The following is a 19,901-nucleotide window of genomic DNA, read 5'->3' on the forward strand; positions in this document are numbered from 1 at the left end:
GCTGTTTCAATCAGCTGTAATAGCAATGCTAGTGTGTCAGACTCCCAATTCCCTGGGTTCCTATTGACCTTTGCAGTTCTGGATCCCCCGACTAACTTGACTGCCACTGAGGTCACCCGCCGGAGCGCCCTCCTTTCATGGCAACCTCCAATGGCAGAGATCGAGAACTACATCATGACCTATAGATCGACTGATGGAAGCCGAAAGGTGAGTTTTCACTGATAAAGGGGCTTGCACTAAAACAAGAACCAGAGATTGGTGTGGTGGGGGAGACTAATAAATGAGTCAATCCAAGTCACCAGAGGAAGGACAATGTTTCTGAGGGTTTTACATAAATACTGAGGCTCAGGCTGACCCGGATGACAGACACAAGTTTCCTCATAGACACTACTATTAGATAATGCTTAGATAGATCACAATCCCTGGGGTAAGCCAGGAGATGGAGACAAAAATCAGTGCCCACATCTGCAGGTCCAAATGGGCAAGATACACCTAGAATGTTTGGAAGAAGTAGTGGAGAAAATTTCAGAACCTCTGAAAATTAGTCATTGGAGCCTGGAGAAAGGTACCCGAGCAATGGAAGGAGGCTAATATGATACTTATCTTTGGGGAGAGTAGAAAGAGAGATGCAGGCAACTAATTTACCCTACAGCACAGTGTGTTTGATCATTTTATGAGTGTGTCAATATCTGACTATGTAGAAGAAACCTGCCTATGAACATTGATTTATCAGAAATAGGTCATTGCAAACATGCCTAATAGTTTCCTTTGACAGTATTACTAGTTTGCAAGTGACGTAGGATGTTGGCATTTCAGTAAGGGATTCAATAAGAGCCACATGATCTGGCTGAACACCAGCTAGATTAAAACAACAGAGAGCACAGACTAGGAATTGGTTAACAGAGCTGGCCAGCTCCACTCTTTACACTGCTTTGGGCATCAGAGATGCCCTGTTTCAAGGGAAAGACGATGTCCTGAATTCAGGTCCTAGCAGGTACAGTAAACAGACCATCAGTTGTCTACAGGGAAGAGTGAAATACACCTCTCTGCAGAGGAATAGGAAATCGCCTGTATACCACTTAACCCCATCACCACCGCTCCAATAGAGTAAGTAGTACATAGATCTCTGCCGAGGGCTGAACTTCATGCTAAATGATTAGGAATTGAAGAGGCTTTTTGAACTACTCATTTTTCCATGAAGCACCTCAGTTGCCTTCCAATGAGGTTACACAACATGTTCCCTGGGCCTATGGAAATCAGTAATCCATGTACACAGGGACCATGAATAGCATCTGCACATCACCCCGTATTCTGGAGGACTTGCTCTGTCTAGTCACCCTAAATCTCCCCTGGGCTGAAGTTCAAAGAGGAAACATGGCTGAGCAGCTAAAGCTAAGCCTAAGAGTCAGGCGATGTGGAGTCTAATCTGTTTTGCCCCAACATACTGTGTCTTAAGGTAAGTCACTTTCTCTCTGTTTACTCCTTGGGGAAATGGGGGAGGTAATACTACTAGGGGTGCTGAGAGATTAGCGGGTGTAAATGGCTTTAAGATCCTCAGTCAGACAGCATGCACTATAGAAATTCCTGGTTTCTGTTCCCTCTTTACATGCTGTCTGGGTTCCACCTCTTGGCTTCCACCTACTTTTGTGACCCGCATCTAGGAGCTGATAGTCGATGCTGAGGACACCTGGATCCGCCTAGAGGGGCTTTCGGAGACCACGGAATACACCGTACGCTTGCAGGCAGCCCAGGATGCGATGAGGAGTGGATTCACCTCCACCAGCTTCATCACAGGTCAGGAGTTTATTCCCCACCTCGTTTGACCAGTTGTGCAATGCTGCGCCAGCCGCAGTCTCCCCTGAGTGTCTCAAGGAGATTGCCTATTACTTCCCAGTGCTAAGGAAGACAACTCGTCCCCTAACTCCAAGCCCGCTCATGTTCCAGGGCCTTGGCCCCCTGCCCCTCAACTCACCCAAATACATAAAGCCAAGACTTAAGTTCTATCTCAACTTTCATTACCACAGGCATTACCCTCCCTTCTCCCTATAAAGGGCGTAAACCAGAGATAGGAACCAGATCTGGATTCTGCCCTTGTCCAAGGGTATTCGGATCCAGGCTTTGAATTCAGGCCCCATGTCTAATACAGAGATCACCTATTTCAAACAGATCCTTTTACCTTGTTCTTGCTCCTGCTCCAAAGAATTAGAACATTCAGTGCAGGGCATACTCTTGTAGTGACCAGGGGATGGACTAAATGACTTAACAGGTCTTTTCCATCTCTAAACTCCATGGACATGATTCTGATCTCATCCTGATCTATATCAGGAACAACTCCACCTAGGTCAATAGAATTACCACGATGTACAACCAGTGTAAGGCCAGAACCAGTCCCTGTGATGTTCTGACTGCCCGACAGCACTGCTTTCCTGTTCTTTAGAGTAGTCCTATTTATTAAATATTCTACCCTCATGAAATGGATGTTGCGTTAAGCTGATTAAGATTCACAGTCCCCATGGCCCTATTGTCAGAGTGCTTACTAGAAGCAGTCTGCCCTGAAACACTGCATGTTGAAAACACTCATGTTAAAAATGTGGGCTGAGTATAGCGTCCAGTGTAGGAGAGTTTTATTCAGAAAGCAGCACTTAATAGGCACTATGCACATTGTGCAGAGCTGAATCCAGTTACATTTGTACCTCAGCTCTTCAAAAGAGATGAGAAAAAGCCTGAAGATGCTGTCCACTCTACAGTGCTGAAATCACTTCCTCTGTATTCATAGTTAGATTAAAAGAGCTCCCTTTAAATCCGCTGCAGACATACACACCAGGCAAGGCACATGGAAAGGCCTTGTAACCTGCTTTTATGTGATAACAGAAGCTAGCAACAACAAAAACCCTTCTTGTCTGATATATCTATAGATCAGGGCCTCTTACGCTATTCTTGCCTCGACTCCATTGGGCACAAAGGATTACAGCATATGCGAGAGGGGATGGAAAAGTAGATATACTTGTTGGGGATGAACTTGAGTTCAAGATGAAAACAAACAAGGCCAGATCCCAAGCTGGTGTAAATCAGCGAGGCTCCATTGACAAGGGAGATTATGCTGCGATTTACAGCAGCTGAGGATCTGACCCTATACAGAGTCAGAGAACGTACTGTAGATGGCTTCTTCCCTGAGAGACATGTTAGAAGTAGGTTTAAATGAAAATAGAAGCGAGTAACAAGCACAATAAACCTGTTTCTTTTCTAATATATCTATGAAGCAGAAGCATCTGGGGATAAACAATGAAACAATGAGATCTGTAGAATGCGGTTGCTTCCACCATTCCCTTGTTTAAGAGCCAGGGCATTGCATTACATTTACTCTAGCAACATATCTGGGCACTTTCCAGGAGAACAATAGGTTGTTTTTGTTGGTTTGTTTAAAAAAAACACCTTTATTTAAGATGTTTTGCTTCTTTGTGTTCACATATAACAGGGCTCTTTCATTCTTCCTGGCATATTAATAGCTGTCTGTTCCGTTTGTCTTTCATATTTGCATAAGGTTCTGGGGGAATTGTATACAAATGGTAAAAAGAAAAAAAATCAATACACTATTTATAATTTGTAGTTTGAAATTTCTTTCAAAGTCAGCTTCGATTTTAAAGATCTGAATATAAATTAAGAAATGTGGTCTTCACAAAGCACCAGGGACTACAACGTGTGTGTCTTTGAAGCAGATTTCATTGTGTGTTTAGTACTATACATGACAAGTCTCTCACTAGATCTTGTGTTAAAATGCACAGAGACTGTAAAATAGGGGCTCTTTGCCTTTTGGCCAAAATGAAACCCATTGACTATTCACGCCCCAAGAATGGGTGCGGGGGACTGAATAGAAAAAAACAACAACAAAACCAGGGTTTGTAAATGTCTTCCCACTTTTTAATCCCACTCCCTTTGATGTTAAACTCACACGGGCATTGCACACCCAGTGAATGCAGTTTACACCCATTTCCTGTGTAACTGACACTACCATTTAAGCCATCGTTAAAACTGAATCAAAGATTTCCCCACAAGTTTGTGCCCATTTGTGCCACAGTCCAGATTCTCCTCACACATACACTAGTGTAAACCAGTGTAAGTCCACTGACTTCTGGGGAGTTGCTCCTTATTTACCCTTGGCATGAATGAAAACAGAATCTGGACTTGAGTATGAAATCTGGTCCACTATAATTAATATTTTTCACTGAGGATGATCACAGCTGTGGTCACTGGGCCTTGTTCTTCTCGCAGTTACACTATATCACAAATAACTCTAGTGGACAGGGCAAATTCCCCCTCTCATGTACAAAAGTGTAAATCAGTACAACTCCTACGCCAGTGATAAGCTAGAGTTCAACTTTTGTGAGCTAAGACTCAGATGCAAGTTCCTGATATTGCAGACCTATTGAGATCATATAGGACTGGTAAAGCATTAACGCAGACCCCCACACTGTGAGCATGTCTTCATTTGAAAATTGCATCAAGCTAGAACATGTCCGTGAAGAATCATGCTACCTACCACAACGCTGACCATGACTTTGCAGTCTGCATAGACATGGACCAGTTGTGTTCAATACCATGTCTGCCGGGTCATGGGTACACCCTGCTGAATTTTCTAACGAAGACGAGCCCTGCATGAACTGGATTGTCCTGACACTTACATGGATGTAGTAACTCAATTGAAATCAGTCTGGTTACATGTTTGAAGAACCAGTGTTGACGAGGAAAGAACATTGGTATTTCCCAAAATATCTGTGTATACTGGGAACAATGAATTGAACAAGATCCATGGAAAACTATCACAAGATGTCACACTCTCATTCATTGTACCCAGTAGAGTTACTGAGTGTCATGCCATTATACCTTGTGGCATATGATGAGTTAATCCAGGGGTTCTCAAACTGGGGGTCGTGACCCCTCAGGGGGTCACGAAGTTATTACAGGGGGTTGTGAGCTGTCAGCCTCCATCCCAAACCCCGCTTCGCCTCCAGCATTTATAATAGTATTAAATATAAAAAAAAGTTTTTAATTTATAAGGGGGGGGGGTCGCACTCAGAGGCTTGTTATGTGAGAGTGGTCCCCACCACTGAGTTAATTAGTATAAGCAATGAGCTTATCGCATGATGAGGCATGACATGTGAAGTAAGCCAAGAGATAGCTTATGCACTTGATGGACTTACCATGATTTATCAGGCTGATTCATGGCCTCGGAAGTTCAATTCATGTCCTTCCTGGATTGCAGTAAGCCTTGTGTGATGTTGTATCATATGGTATATGTCATGTGACATGTGTAGGGAGGTGCTGTGCCCTCTTCGAAGCTTTGCCTCTCTAATTTCACAGGAGGCCGCGTGTTCGCTAATCCTCAGGACTGTGCCCAGCATTTGATGAATGGCGACACCATGAGTGGAATCTACACCATCTCCATCAATGGGGACCTCAGCCAGCGAGTGCAGGTGTACTGCGACATGACCACGGATGGGGGAGGATGGATTGTAAGCCTCCATGTAGAACTCATCATCAGAACAATTAGAGCTGGGGCACATTTTTAGGACAAAAAAACTTTTTTTCCCATTGAAATCCGCAGTTTCGGGTTGACTGAAACATTGTGCGAATTTTTGTTGGATTTGGCAAAATGTTTCATTGGGGGGGAATTCCCCCCAAATTCAAAAGGTTTAGATTTTTTTTAATTCAAAATGATTTTCATTTTATTTCAATTTCATTAAATAAAATTGAAAGGTAAAAAAAACATTTTTTTTCTATTTTGTCAGTTTGGACAGTAAACGGGAACATCAGTTATTTGCACAGCTCTACTAATGTTTTCCATTTCCCAGCACCATCCTTCTATTCCAGAGCATCCCCACAATGCTTTAGACACCATTTAGGGCCACATCATTCACAAAGGCCAAGCAGCCACCTCTGGGGAGGAATGCAGCAGCTGTTTGGCAGCACATGGCAACAGTTACGGGGAGGAAGGAAAAGTTATCCTAATCCAAGTGAAAGAACAAACCAGCTGGGTAGAATGTAACTTGCAGGGGGCACCAGGATTAACATCACTACTCTATCTCAGGGTTAAATTGCAACTGGCCTTTGAGTGGTTGTGCAAAGAGGGTTGTACTCCTTGCACTCTGGTTATAATCAAAGTCCCCATGCTCTTCTGATTGCAGGGACAGCTCCCTGCTAACAGCTACTGGGGCACAAGCCACCCCAAAGAAGGCAGGGAGAAGCTATGTCCAAGTTCCCACATGTATCAGCAGTGACGCAGGTCAGCACTGCAAGGCACAGCAGCAGGCACACTCCTCCTCAGTGCCCGGCTGCTCGTCGAGACATAATGCGTCCTAGTCCCGGGCACTGCAGCCCTGCGCCTCCCCCCTGTGCAAGGATAAAGCTAAAAAAAACAAGTCCAAAATATGCCATGGGACCTTCATGTCATTACTCCTCCAATAGCCTCTCCAGCAGCATAGTGGCTCCAACGCTATGCTAGGGCACTGGTACAATGGAAACAGTGATGTTTCCTGAATAACCAGCACTACTGCCTGCAGCAAAGGGGTTTATCCTTCAAATCTCCCATCCAAGAACAAACCAAGCCTGATGCTGCTTAGTTTTGGAGTTCAGCTGAGACCACACCCTTGGCTGTGTGGCTATAAGCCACAACAGAGAAACACTGTATGCCCATAATAAATTAAAGTAAAGCACAGCTCTGGCCAACACAGCTATGAAAGACAGCAAAGCAATGCACCAAAAGAGGCTTAATACAGTCTACTTCATTTTCCACGTCTTAAGGAATGGGTCCTGAGCTGTTAATAGGAACTGCACTTGGAGAAATTCCCTTTGATTGATTTGAAATGTTTGCAGCTCCTTTTGGAAGTAAAGCATAGCCTGAAGCTGAAACTGATCTATTGTCCTATACATGAAATTAAATGGATACTAGCTTTCAAAGTAAATGATTTGCACTCATAGGGATCACCATATGGTGGTGTCAGCCATCAGCTAGAGTGACTTTGTACAGTGCTTTTAGAGGCAAATGCTACTTAGCTGAATCGCATAAACACAGCCTGACTCAGGTGGACCAGTATCAGAACCAGAGAATACTCTGCTGTTCCAACTAGATTGTGTTGTCACACTTTCTCTCACACATTATTATATACAAATGTCAGAAAAGGGCCTCCTAAATCAAAGTATAAATTCCTAACACTGCTGGTGTGGATTCTTTCGCCAAAGCTTTTACCTGCTTTTTTACTCTGCTTCAAAGCCTCACATCTGATTTCATGCTGAAGGCTTACAGAAATAACTAGTTAAAAACAAAATCACATGCTGAAAAGCGGGCAGCGTTGTCCATTGGTTAGAGCAGGGAACTTGACATCAGGATTTCTAGATTCTGTTCCCAGCTCTCCAACTGATTTGCTGTGGACATCACTTAACTTCAATTTATCCATCTGTAAATTGACTGTTGCCATACATGTCTAACTTCCAGGCCTGTAGTGAGAATTAATACATTAACCTCTCAAGCTCTGAGCTCCTCACTTGAAGGGTGGTATAGAAAGGCAAAGCACTATCTTTTAATTTCACATATAACAAAGCCCATTTGGCTATGATCTATCAATGTTTCTGCATAAAGCAAAGATTCTTCCATGGGGCTTTCATTCCTTCTCCCTTTGTAGGTGTTCCAGAGACGGCAGAATGGGCTGACGGATTTCTTTCGAAAGTGGATGGATTACCGGGTTGGCTTTGGAAACCTAGAGGATGAGTTTTGGCTGGGTAATGCCCTCACCTCTTTGTCTGTCACTGACACAGTCAGCCTGGCTGTGATCAGTGGATGCTTTGCATCTTTCAATCAGACACTTATCTCTGCAAGCTTAATTTCCATCTCTTTGTGTCTGCGTATCATTAAAGCGGTTATCTGTCCATCTCTCCCCTATTGATCTGCTTTTCTTCACTATGGTGTTTCCTCCTTTGTTCTGTCTGCGCTCATATCATTAGCGATGTGTCATGCGGAGGAAATGTGACATAAAAGGAGATCACAAAGGTGCAGCAGTTCCTGATTTGTTAGGTGGCACAGTAGGCTTTTTCACTGGCCTTCCAGCCATAGAGACCTGGTTTCAAATCTCCTTCGGTCACAAAAGGAATGGAGCATGGCCGTTCTGTCCAATTCCCTGGAAGGTTTTTGTCTGCATTATAAATACACTCTGCAATTTAACATGATTGGTAATTTCTTCTCAGAAGAGGCCCAGGCCTAGAATGGTGGAAATTGAGGAATGAGTGGGTGAGGCATTGGCAAAGCTCTGCGTGAGTGGAGCATGTACAACTAATACACTCAATGGATGGCTGTAACTGGCATTTCTCATCCCTGATCTTAATGAGTGAGAATATTCACCTGAGGAAATGTAAAAAACAGATATTGATGATTTAGCATTGCTTCAGATCGGAATGCTGTCACACAGGGACAGGACTATGCATGTACACACTGGAGGTGGGCCCACGGTGCAAACACCCTCCAAATTTAAGGTGTTTGGCATCAGAAGCCAGATTCGGATTTTGCAAATGATTCATACTACAATGAGTCAAACCCCAAAACTGCAGAGCCAAACACTCCAGACTTAGAGAAATCTGGGTCCAGTGTCTTGTTCTGTACATAAGTGTAACGTCCACATTCAGTCACTAAGGGCAGAGACACGAACTGAGGCAGTGTGGCTTTTCTTCAAAGCACTGGTGATTTCTGGGTTCTTGTCCTCTGCATTTGCTTGCCGTGCATTTTCACTGAGCCCTGAATCTCCTTCCATTTTCCTCCCAGAATTGCCACCAGGTACCAGATCTCACCTGAATCCTCTGCTTTTCTCTGCAGGCCTGGATAACATTCAGAAGATCACATCGCAGGGACGCTACGAGCTACGAATAGACATGCGAGATGGCCAAGAGGCAACTTACGCCTATTACGACAAGTTCTCCCTCGGTGACGCCAGGAGTCTGTACAAGCTCCGGATAGGAGACTACAATGGCACTTCCGGTACACACTATCACTAACAAGCACTTACGTGCAGCAGGAAGCTTTCTGGACTGGTGGGTCCGAAATGCCTGCAGTGCATAAGCTTGAGCAGTGTAAGGAAATCCCACCACCCAAAAGATTAATTCCTTTCCTGGATGCTTCTACCACTCTGGACCATCCAAATAGACACCCTTAGTTGTCTCTGCTGCCTTGTGAGTAATCAGATAAACCAGTATGGTAATCACCGGGAGGCACATGTTTAATCAGCACATAGAATTTTCCATGAGCAGTTACTATACTCCCATTGCTGTTCAGCTAATCGGATCAATAATGAGCGCTAGTGCCTCGTACCACAATAACAGCAGATCAGCCTGTTAATGTCACGCTTCCATATGAACTGAAAAGCTGAAGTCATCCATATAGTACCATGATATACGTGTCAAACGTTTGCTGCTTTGGTTAGAACGTTAGCCCAGCCACTGTTCTTGGATGAGACAGAACTGCTAAGCTTCACCCACCACAATGTTGGCAGGATGATGTTCTAACATTCAGATATCTTCGGGGGGTGGCGGGGGAGAACTCACTTCCACAACTAAGACTAGACATTTCAATGAATAACAAGATTAGCTGCAGCTTGTCAGGGATAGACAGAGGCAGCCGGGTCTAGTGGTTAGCAGAAGGTCATGTTTGGGTTACCGGGAATCAGGCAGGAGCCAGACACACCAATCCAGACAGGGTCAGGCACGACTCAGGTCACCAGGAAGCAAGCAGATCAGCAGCTGAAGCACTGGGCGAGGTGTCCGAGCAGCAGCCACCTAGGGCCTACTTGTGCAAACCGTTTCTTGTGCCTCTCTTTGGGTTTAAATATGATGTCTTGACCAATCAGAGCTTCCAGTGTTCCTCCAATCAGGGCTCCCTGATGTCGCTTCAGGTTTAATGCTTTCTCCACTCAGTCAGCGAGTAGCAAACCACCGGGTGCGAGCAGGGAGGTATTAGATGAGTGGAAACCCTGGTTCAAGATGGAGGGGGGAGTCAGGATACAGCTATTCTAGTTTGGATAAAAATGTCTAATGACCACAAATGCCCAGATTCCGGGTACAAGGCAACCACTCTCTGCCTGGGGCTAGCAAGAAACCCTCCACCATATGTAAGATGTAGAATTGTCCATGCCTGTAAGACATCTAGTACTGGGAGAGGAAAGATAGTGGACTAGATGAACCGTTAGTTTGATACACCATAGCAGTTCCTATGGCCCAGACCCTCAAAGGTATTGAGGCACCTAATTCCCATTGGAATCAAGGGGAGTTAGGCACTTCAATACCTTTGAGGATCCTGGCCTATGTTTGTATCATATCTAGGAGTCTGACACTCCTCCCCATCCCCAAACTGGCTGAATTATAGTGCAACAAAACTCTTTGTGCTTCAAACCCTTATCTGCAGAGTTAATAATGACACAGAGGGGAACCACCCTTTTTGCCCCTTGAAAGAGGAGTAAAGGTTTCCCAGACAGTACATTTCCCTTAGGTTTTCCCACATGTGTACTCTGTGTGTGTACGCGCACGCACATCCTTGTGTTCTTTTTTCAGGACTGTGCATAATTAATATTTTCTGGTCTCTTTGGTATTCTCTTGGGGCATTACAAAGCATTTATTCACTTCTTATTGCCCATCATGCATTTAGGGTTATTTTGCAAACATAGAAGCATGACAGAAGTGAAGCAGAAGATGGGCCCAACCCAAAAACCCTAGATTGGAAAATCTCCCAACTGTAGGAAAGTTTACATCAGGATCCAAACTCTGCAGCCAACACCTGCCTACAATGAGCCAAACCACCTCCCCGGATTTGAAAAGCCCCAAACTTTGCAAACTCAGGCTTATCTCTAATTACCATATTCATTACCCTTTCTTTTTTGAGCCAGTCAGACCACAGTCTGAAGGGACCAATGTTTAGAGGGAGAAAACAATCTCTTTGGCCAATGGGTGGAAACAGAAACCCTTCATCAGAGCAGTGATGGGTCCTCGCCTCACACCTACATCTAGAGTTCGAGTTCTGGGGTGTTTGGATCCAGGAATTTGCTTTAGCCATGAAATTCAGAACTGGACCTGGCTGCAGGTTTTTACCATCTCCAATGCCCAAAGGGGTTCAGATCCAAGAATCTAGATTTTGTTCAGGCCCATCTTTACACCAGAATGTCAGCAAAAAGATCTAGGACCCATGAGGTCAGGGGGTTAGGAACTCAAACTAATCTTATTCCCATAGCATTCTGCCAGTCTTCAACTCTTTGAGCTGGAGAGCTATAGATTAGCAGAATGAACAATGTTATTGCATTATTATAATTTACTCTTTGTAGAGAGACTAGCCAGGCCTGACATGGTTGTGCTTACACACCGCAGGCGCACCCCTGAGCCTCTCTTCACAGCGTCTCCCTTTATACAGGAGATTCACTCACCTATCACCAGGGACGTCCGTTCTCCACCAAGGACAGAGACAATGACGTTGCTGTTACAAACTGCGCCATGTCATACAAAGGGGCCTGGTGGTATAAGAACTGCCACCGGACCAACCTCAACGGCAAGTACGGCGAGTCCCGGCACAGTCAGGTAAGCGCGGAACCATGCAGCAGAGAGATGGTGCTTCTCATAACCAGGAGCCCCAAGGTGCCTTTCCCAGGCCCTTCCCTTTCATTACACTGGGCAGATTCCATCTGGTTTCAAGAGGGAAACTTTCAAGCAATGTTTCTTGCCTTATGAGTGGGAGACACAGGAAAACTAACAAGTTAGCACATACGTGAGAGCTGCGGGGGATAACAAGCCAGAGAGAGAAACGTACACATTTCTTGCCCAGAGAGTAATAAGAGAAGCTGCTTCATTAAACAAACTCTTTTCTTTCTTCCCACTTAACTTCCAAGTTCAAATGTGTTTCCTTCTTTTTCCCCCCTCCACCTGTTTTGTTGTTTTTGCCCTGTGCCTTGCTCTCCTTCCTGCCTGCAGGGGATTAACTGGTTCCACTGGAAAGGCCACGAGTTCTCCATACCCTTTGTGGAAATGAAGATGCGACCCTACAACCACCGTAATGTCTCGGGAAGGAAACGACGGTCCCTACAGCTGTGAGCCAGCAAGAATCCTGCCCCTTCCCGCCCCAGCCACCCGACCTTTTCTGTCATTCGTTTGTATTTTATAATATGAAAAGGGAAAAGAAATACTACTACTCTGAGCTAGCAACCTGGTCCATAGGAGTCCTGGAAGGGCTGACTGAGCGGCTGGTAGGCTTTGGAAAGGGACTCAACACCTTCCCTGTGAAATGCCGAGTGCCCGCTCCCCCTGCCCACAACGGGGAAAGAGAGAGAGAGATGGATTTTTATTATTTTTTTAAAGACTTATAAATCCCAGGTGAACCCCGTAGGACATGCTTTTGTTGAAGGTGCTCCCTCACCACCATCTCCGATGCAGCAGGGCCTCCTTCACGCTGCAGGTCCTGTCAGCCAGGGACGTCGATGGACGCTGGCCTGGCCACGCTGTGGGGGCAGGTTTGCTGTTCGGCTGAGCTGTTGGACTAGGGCCTGCAGCTGAGGTGGCATGTAGCACCAGCTGCACCTGGGCAAGAGGGACCACACATAGTCCCCTGTCATTTGATCATACTCAGAGGCAACAAGTCTAATGCCCCTTCATCCCAGGGACAGAGACTCCACCTCCTCCCTCTGTCATACCAGCCAGGGAGAGCCTGCCCCCTCCCCAACATAATGCCCAATCCCCCTGTTAGCCAAGATGATGCAGCTGTCCCTCTCCCTTTGACCAAGAACACACAGTGTTCCTTATCCCCAGGAGCTCACTACATGCGTGCACACATACACAGTGGGGAGAAGTGAATTTCAAGCTTGGCATTGTGTACCGGGTTACTGCAAGTCATAGATCTCACAAGAAGCGTGAGATGTTTGTCTGCGTTGTATTCCTTTCCTTTAGAGCAATCACGGCCTACTTATGAACCCCACCATCACCATACTTCTAACATGTCCAAGGTCACCCCCTATTTATGGTAGGCGCATGGGTAGTAACAGATGGATGGTGCACTGCATCTGCCTGTAGCTGTGAGCTGCTTTAGTGTTTTCTGGGGTGCAGAAGTGGCCCATCTACTCTGCATGTTGACTTAATCATAAACCCTTTGGTGGCTTTTTGCTGTTATTTTTATAAGGCCTAGCTCAGGGGAGAGGAGAGAAGGAATCAGAGAAAACAGCTTCTAGGAATCTTTAATGTCATTCTGAAGTAAGTTCATTTAAGCTCCCTTTTCACTGTTATTTTTACGTACAATAATGTTGTGACTCATAGTTGTTACTGGTCCTAAACCAAAGAGTATTAGAGAAAGAGCAGCGAACAGAAGAACTGGCAAGTGGCCGCAGTTCATCCTGAAGCTTGCAGAGTAAATTGCAGCCGTGTGCTGTGACATCTAGTCATCCTGTTCGTGTTCCCTGGGGTTATGGAGGAAGGATGGTTTGGTGGTTGAGGCAAAAGACCTCAATGTAGATTCTCTTCTCACTAGCCTCCTCTGTAATCTTGGGTGAGTCACAACGTCTCTGTGAGCTGTTTCCACCAGCTCTCCTCTGGGGAGCTGAACTCTTCCCTCTCTCACAGTGTTGTCGCAAGGCTTAATTCATTGACATTTGTAGAGCACTTTCAGATCCTTGGAGGAAAGGCCCCATATAAGTTCCAAACATTATGTTTTCCCTCCTTATAAAGGGACACTGCCGTGGTTAAAACCTGATATTTAAAAGCTCTATCCCATCCCTGCCTGTTGTTACTAACAACACCTTTAATTATTAAAAGTGATTTTCAAACACTGAATTTACTCCTTAACATGGATGCTGCTTATGTTTTGCACTTTAATCAGTTTGGCCAATGAGAACAGACCAGGCGCTTTCACCTGCTGCGTCCCATACGCTAGCACAAGGCGGTTTTGTGTGGGTTCGCCATACTGTAGAGGAAAGGTTACCGGGGACTATCGCTATTTGATAGTGGGACTGAGTCTTGTTTACACCAAGGCCGCTTTGCATTCAATTGCAGTTTACACCCACTTTCAGAGAGCGCGTAAAGGGGCCTGAGTGGAACAGAGAATTCAGGACAGAGTCTCTAACAGATTCAAGGAGTGTGACTAACTCCCATCTGTTCCCATCCAGCCTGTGCCCAGTGGAGAGACAGGAGAACGAGCAGGAAATATAGTCTCCCCCTCTTCCCCACCCGTGCCATGCATTGGGACATAAAAACCTAACTAACCCTGGGTTCAGGATTAGGTACAACCCTCAGTCCCCTGGCTGTAAGGTCAAGGGGAAAGACCCCATCTGTTGCTAGTCTGGTCTGGTAGAACGGTGCTGCAGCTGCCATGTGGCACTGGTATGATCCAGCATTATAAGGGCACTAAGCCTTGCTTTCAGTCCTGAACCCAGGGGGTTTCCTGACCCTTGAGCACATGAATGGGTGAGAGTGTAGTGCTCAGCTAGTGGTAGTTCTGCACACATGTTGGATGTAGAGATGGATCCACAGCCCACTGAAGCTAGCAGAGATTCTCCTGTGGATTTTAGCGGGCTTTGGACAAGGCCCTGAGTAAATCACCAGGAACCAGAGGAGGTGTAGGGAGATCAAGGAGGAACAAGAAGGCTTCAATGAAGAACTAGACCTGGGATGGGAGGGGAGTAAATGGATGAGACTCTCATGAGAGGTAGAAAATCTCTTCTGTCCTTAGCTATGCGCATCACTTTGGAATTCCAAAAGCCAAGGAGAAGCAGCAGTTAGGACTGACAGAAGTTTAGGGAAATCCCTAGCAATTATTTGTCTGAAAACTGCCCCCACCCATTGGCAGCCCACAAACAAGAGGTGACCCTATGAAATGACAAAGCAGTGTAGTTTAATGGTTAGAACTAAGTGCAGCAACTGAGCATCTTGGCTTCAATTCCCATCTGAGGCAGTGGTTCTCTGGGTAACTTCAAGTAGGGCCGGTGCAAGGAAGTTTTGCGCCCTAGGCGAAACTTCCACCTTGTGCCCCCTCCCCCCATGGCAGCTAACCATGCCCACCTGCCCCTCCCACCCGAGGAGCCCCCCCGCGGCAGCTAACCCCACCCGCGGCAGCTAACCCCACCCCAGGAGCCCCCCCTCGCAGCAGCTACCCCTCCTTGCAAGCCCCCCCTCCACAGCAGCTAACCCAGGCCAAGGAGCACCCCCGCAGAAGCTAACACCGCCCCCCTCCACGGCAGCTAACCCCACCCAGGGAGCCCCCCCCCGTGGCAGCTAACCCCGCCCCCCTCCGCGGCAGCTAATCCCGCCCGGGGAGCCCGCCCCAGCTCTCCTCCACCGAGCACGCCAGTGCTGCTCTAATTCTCCCCTCCCAGGCTTGCAGCACCGATTGGAGGAGACTTAGAGGGGGCTGTGTGCTCAGCACAGGAGGCAGAGTGGAGGTGATCTGGGGCAGGGAGCAGTTCCCCTGTGCGCTCCCCCTGTTACTGCGGGCGGCCCTCCCCGCCCCCCCCCAGCTCATCTCCACTCCACCTCCTCGCCAGAGCAGGCTTTTAGGCGCCCCCAACCACTGGGCGCCCTAGGCAGTCGCCTAGTTTGGTTAAGTAGTTGCACCAGCCCTGACTTCAAGTTGGACAAGTCACTTGGCTTGATTGGGCTTTCGTTGTCTCCATTGTCCATTGAGGTGGAAGCATGAAACCTCACTGGAAATGCTGCTGCTCAGCACTTGCGATCCAGCAGAGGGAAAGAAAGCTGTTTCTTTGGATCGGTACAAAAACCAAAATAACCCACTATTCTAAATCACAACCCAACCTGATCTTATCCCCATCCCTCCACAGAAACTCAGATTGATCTTTCTTTAAGCCTAGCGTTGCTAGCAGGTATCACTTCTCCAGGAAAGGATAGTTATTCTCTCAATATATTTCCCCACCACACACCCCTCCCTAGCTGCCTCCTAGCTGGGATGGGAGGGTCCTAACGATAGGACTCCACTATCTGACCAGCAGAACACACTGCAGGATGAAGGGCAATTTGCAGTCTATCTTCCAACCCCAGCATATCCCCCGATAAGTCATTACCATAGACTGATGTTACCAACGCTGCATCATGGCACGAGGTTTTGGCAATCAACACTGACATGAAAAGGAATGGGCAGTAAGGGGCAGCCAGGGTGGGCTGAGCACTGAGCCCCTTGAGCCGGGATTGTGCCTCATTTTATCCACACGTGGCACAAGCTGAAGTTTTTCAAACCACCTCTTGCCTACTCTGAGTTGAATCTGGTTTTATTCTTCTGGCGCTGGGTGGAAATTCCCTTCTCTCCATCCTCCCACTGTCCCTTCTGGCCAAGAAGCTTAGCAAGGGCTCCCACCCAGAGTAAGTTGCTGAGGAATCTTTGCTTCTTCCTTCCTCTTCTTCACCATCTCAGCCCCCTACATGCTGTCTGCCTGTGTAGATTCCCAGCGCTGGCCTCCATGCTAATCAGAAACCACCTTCCCTCAGGACTACTGCTGCTGCCCTCCCTCACCCTCAGTCTCTGAGACTATTAGACCCCTCAAAGTAGAGATGCCTAGAATGTTACATTTCTGGTGCCTGCGGAGTATCCTGGGAACACCGAGACAACCAATCAACAATGAATATCTGTCAAAATCTGGCCCTTTTCCTCCATGAATAGTTGCCCATGAACTGGCTGCAATTTTTCAGAACATGCTGGCTTCTCAGTTTTGTTCAATTAATGTTTTGGATGAACAAAACTTCAGCTAGTGGTTATGTGCAAATTGTGTTCAGCGCTGGTGCTGTGGGATTGGCCACCTGATTAAAGATGGCCTATTTTCTTGCTCCCTCACTGGATGACCCTTTATATAAACTACTTCTCTGGCCAAAATAAATTTGGTTTTCTCACCCAATTAGTTCTGCTTCGTAACTGAACTAATCTTGGCTTGAAAATGCACATGAAACAAACTTGGCTCCTCCAAGTGTTCATAAGAAACCTATATGAGAGGGAGCAAACTCAACTAAAGGTAAATTCTATACAAATGTTGCTGAGATGGTCATGGCTTATTGTCTCCCTATTTATCCAGCTCTCGTCCTGAGGAGATCACTGAGCTCTAGGCTGGAACTCTCGCTAGGCCTGCCCCCCCCGAAGTCAATGGAAAGACTCACTGATTTCAGTGAGCTCTGGCTCAAGCCTTTAACTCGCAGCAAGCCAGAGGCCTCCATAAAGTCAAAGGGAGGTGTTCCGCACACAGGGCTTGCAAGATCAGATCCAGGATTTGGTTTGAAATGAATTTGAAGTAATGGTCCAGACTGAGTGACGTGCAAAAAGGAAAACTCTCAGCATCAGTAGTGACAGGGGAATTTGGGGTTTGCCCTGGAAAGGGCTGAGCATGCCCTATGGCTATTGACTCGAATGGGAGCAGAAGTCCCTTGCGTGGCAGGATTTTAATATTCTTTCCTGAGGTGCTATAAGTAAGATAGGGAGGGAATGCTCTTTGTATATAACATTCCTTTAAGCCAGGGCACTAGAGTCCTTGAGAAGAAGGCTAAACTCTCACTGAACTCTCTCACCATGGAAGAGATGCCTGTACTTACAACAAAGTACCTGGCAGCTGTTAGACAATGAGCCCTGGTCAGTAGTGCCCTGTTCAGTAGTGCTAGGGAGGATATGAGGGGAGTGAGGAGAGGCTTCCTGAGGGGATGGACTTGTCTTCCTTTGCTCAGGCTGCTTTAGTGACCGAAGAAGTGGAAGTAGAGCTTAGCAGCTGTATCTTTTCTGGTAGCGGATGAACGTCCATAAGAACTGGAGGTTGGGTTAAGTTTGGCTAAAAGGGCTTTGAAGGCCAGATGTTTCCCCAAACCACGAGCCAGCAAAAATCAAGCTGGGAATCTCTTGAGAACAGGCTGTCTTGGGGCGTCCTGCTCCTAACTAGGCCAGAAATGATATTATTCCATGTCTAAAGGCCACAATCATGATCGGGGACCCAATGGTTCAAGAACTTGCCTCGGGTGTATTTCAGCATTTCTGCTTCTGGTCCCATAAGGGGGCCGTAAGAGGACTTTTTCCTACAAAGGTTCTGTTTGGGTTTGGGTCAGCTTTAAGGGAAAGTTCAGCTCCATTCCTATTTCATCTCAGCCAGTTCACCCACCCTCACTCTGTTATTCATTCTGCAGTGGTTTAAGAAGTGACTGAAAAAATCAGGAGCTAGTGAAGGGAGAGCTGCCTTTCCTGGCTTTGCTAAAAGCACGTAAATGTGAGGAATCTGGTGATAAAACGAGACCTGGTCCTCTCCCACAGGCAGGAAAATATTCATAGGATGAGCTCTGATAGTTTGTCAAAGTTAATTGCTACCCAAGGAGTTTGAAGAAACCTTTGCCTTTGTGCTAGTTTATAACAGCAATACCCTGAGGGTCTCAAATCACATTGCAAACATAAATGAACTAACCCTCACCTTCCCCCTCAAGCATTATTTGTCCCCAATTTAGAGCAGAGAGAACTGAGTCCCAGGAGACAAGGGGAGGGTGGGGGATGAGGAGGAGGCTGAATGACTTGCTGAAGGTCACACAAGGAGCCAGATCATCACCTACTGTAAACTGGCACATCTCCGAATTCCCTGGAACTAGACAGTGTAACATCAGCTGCGGGCATGGCCTAGCAGGTCTGGCTTGTACTGGCTTTGTATCACCAGTTATTTCTGTGATAAATCCGACCTTCACCAATCTGGGAAGTCCATGTCTAAAGAGGTCTTTTCCTCTGAAGGTGACCACAGCCCTGTGGGGATAAACTCCACCCTACAGGGCAGCCTGTGGAGCATACTATACAGGTCAGAGATCAAGATACCCCTCAATGCACATAGCCAAATGAGTGATATCTATCAGTCCTTGGTTCCCTAACACTACTGATGGCTCAGATGTCACGTCTTCACAACCAGTACCAGGACTGAAACGCTGGTTGCTAAGGTGTGCATCAGGTCCAGACGATTAGGAATTAAAATATCAAGGAGCAGAAACTGCAACTGAGCTCACCGAAGGGTGAGGCCACCTTCTCGAGTTATCCGTGGAGACATGCGAGGAAGTTCTTGTCATTTCCTTTGGCATCTCTGGTTCACTGATATCACTTCCTCTCACCCTGTAATGGAACAATTGGCAGTGACAAATACCAGCCAGAAAATAACAAGGCCAGCAAACCAGTTATATAGCCCCTGAGGCTAGGTGAGCAAAGCAGAGTAAAAGTGGCGCATGTGGGGAGATAGGAGAAGTGCAATTTATTAAATCCCAGCGGGCACTCTCGTCCTTCCCCTCTTGCCTCATCCTTCCTTCCTCTAGGTCAGCTAAAGTAAAGGTTTGGTTCAGACTTCACCCCCTCCCTCCTGACAATTTTCTAGCGCACTAAAGGTGCATGGGACAGCAGCAGGAGGATGGGGCAGGTCTATTGGCCTCACTGCTTAATACATTTTCCTGGGTGTGTATATACACTGTACATGAAGATATACATATATACACACATATTAATACAAGCAAACAAGCTCACCAGCCTAAGTGTAGTGCAATATGTCAGTCAGATGAGTAACGGAGTCCAGACATTACCAACAAAGTGCTCATCTGTTCAGATACCCCTTCCCCACCCATCCCCAGGTCCCCCAGGAAATTTGCTTAGAGGCATTGATTCTCTGCAAGAGAGAGAGAGAGTATCACATTCCACACACCAGGATGCTCTCCTTTTCCAGCTGAAGGCAGCACCCCTGGAAATTCCCCCAGCTGCCCAGCATGATCTCTAAGTTCCTACAAATAAGGCAGATGCCATGGGTTGATACGGTAATAAACATTTCCCTCAGTTTATTATGGGCCTGCCTGACAGCGCTTACCTCTTGTCCTGCCTAGGAACTAGATAAGGCGCTCGATGGAATTTTGGT

General features: G+C 46.6%; 1 protein-coding gene and 1 long non-coding RNA gene across 3 annotated transcripts in view; one reads left to right on the top strand and one right to left on the bottom strand.

Moving 5' to 3' along the window:
• Positions 1-13,845, top strand: part of TNR (tenascin R) — a 293,152-nt gene extending 279,307 nt beyond the window's left edge. Inside the window, exons 17-23 of the mRNA XM_005304219.5 lie at positions 77-207; positions 1,662-1,794; positions 5,359-5,510; positions 7,677-7,773; positions 8,858-9,019; positions 11,435-11,598; positions 11,989-13,845. Of these exons, the coding sequence (XP_005304276.2) occupies positions 77-207; positions 1,662-1,794; positions 5,359-5,510; positions 7,677-7,773; positions 8,858-9,019; positions 11,435-11,598; positions 11,989-12,108 (959 nt within the window). The 3' untranslated portion in view covers positions 12,109-13,845. The remainder of the gene's footprint in view (positions 1-76; positions 208-1,661; positions 1,795-5,358; positions 5,511-7,676; positions 7,774-8,857; positions 9,020-11,434; positions 11,599-11,988) is intronic.
• The window catches only part of LOC135973086 (uncharacterized), a 156,939-nt gene that overhangs the window by 88,527 nt on the left and 48,511 nt on the right, over positions 1-19,901 (bottom strand). For both annotated transcript variants that reach the window (XR_010589790.1, XR_010589789.1), the window contains exon 2: positions 19,015-19,117. This is a non-coding gene — a long non-coding RNA (uncharacterized LOC135973086). The remainder of the gene's footprint in view (positions 1-19,014; positions 19,118-19,901) is intronic.

The sequence above is a fragment of the Chrysemys picta genome, chromosome 8 (assembly GCF_011386835.1).
Source record: "Chrysemys picta bellii isolate R12L10 chromosome 8, ASM1138683v2, whole genome shotgun sequence".
In the NCBI taxonomy this organism is placed as follows: Eukaryota; Metazoa; Chordata; order Testudines; family Emydidae; genus Chrysemys; species Chrysemys picta.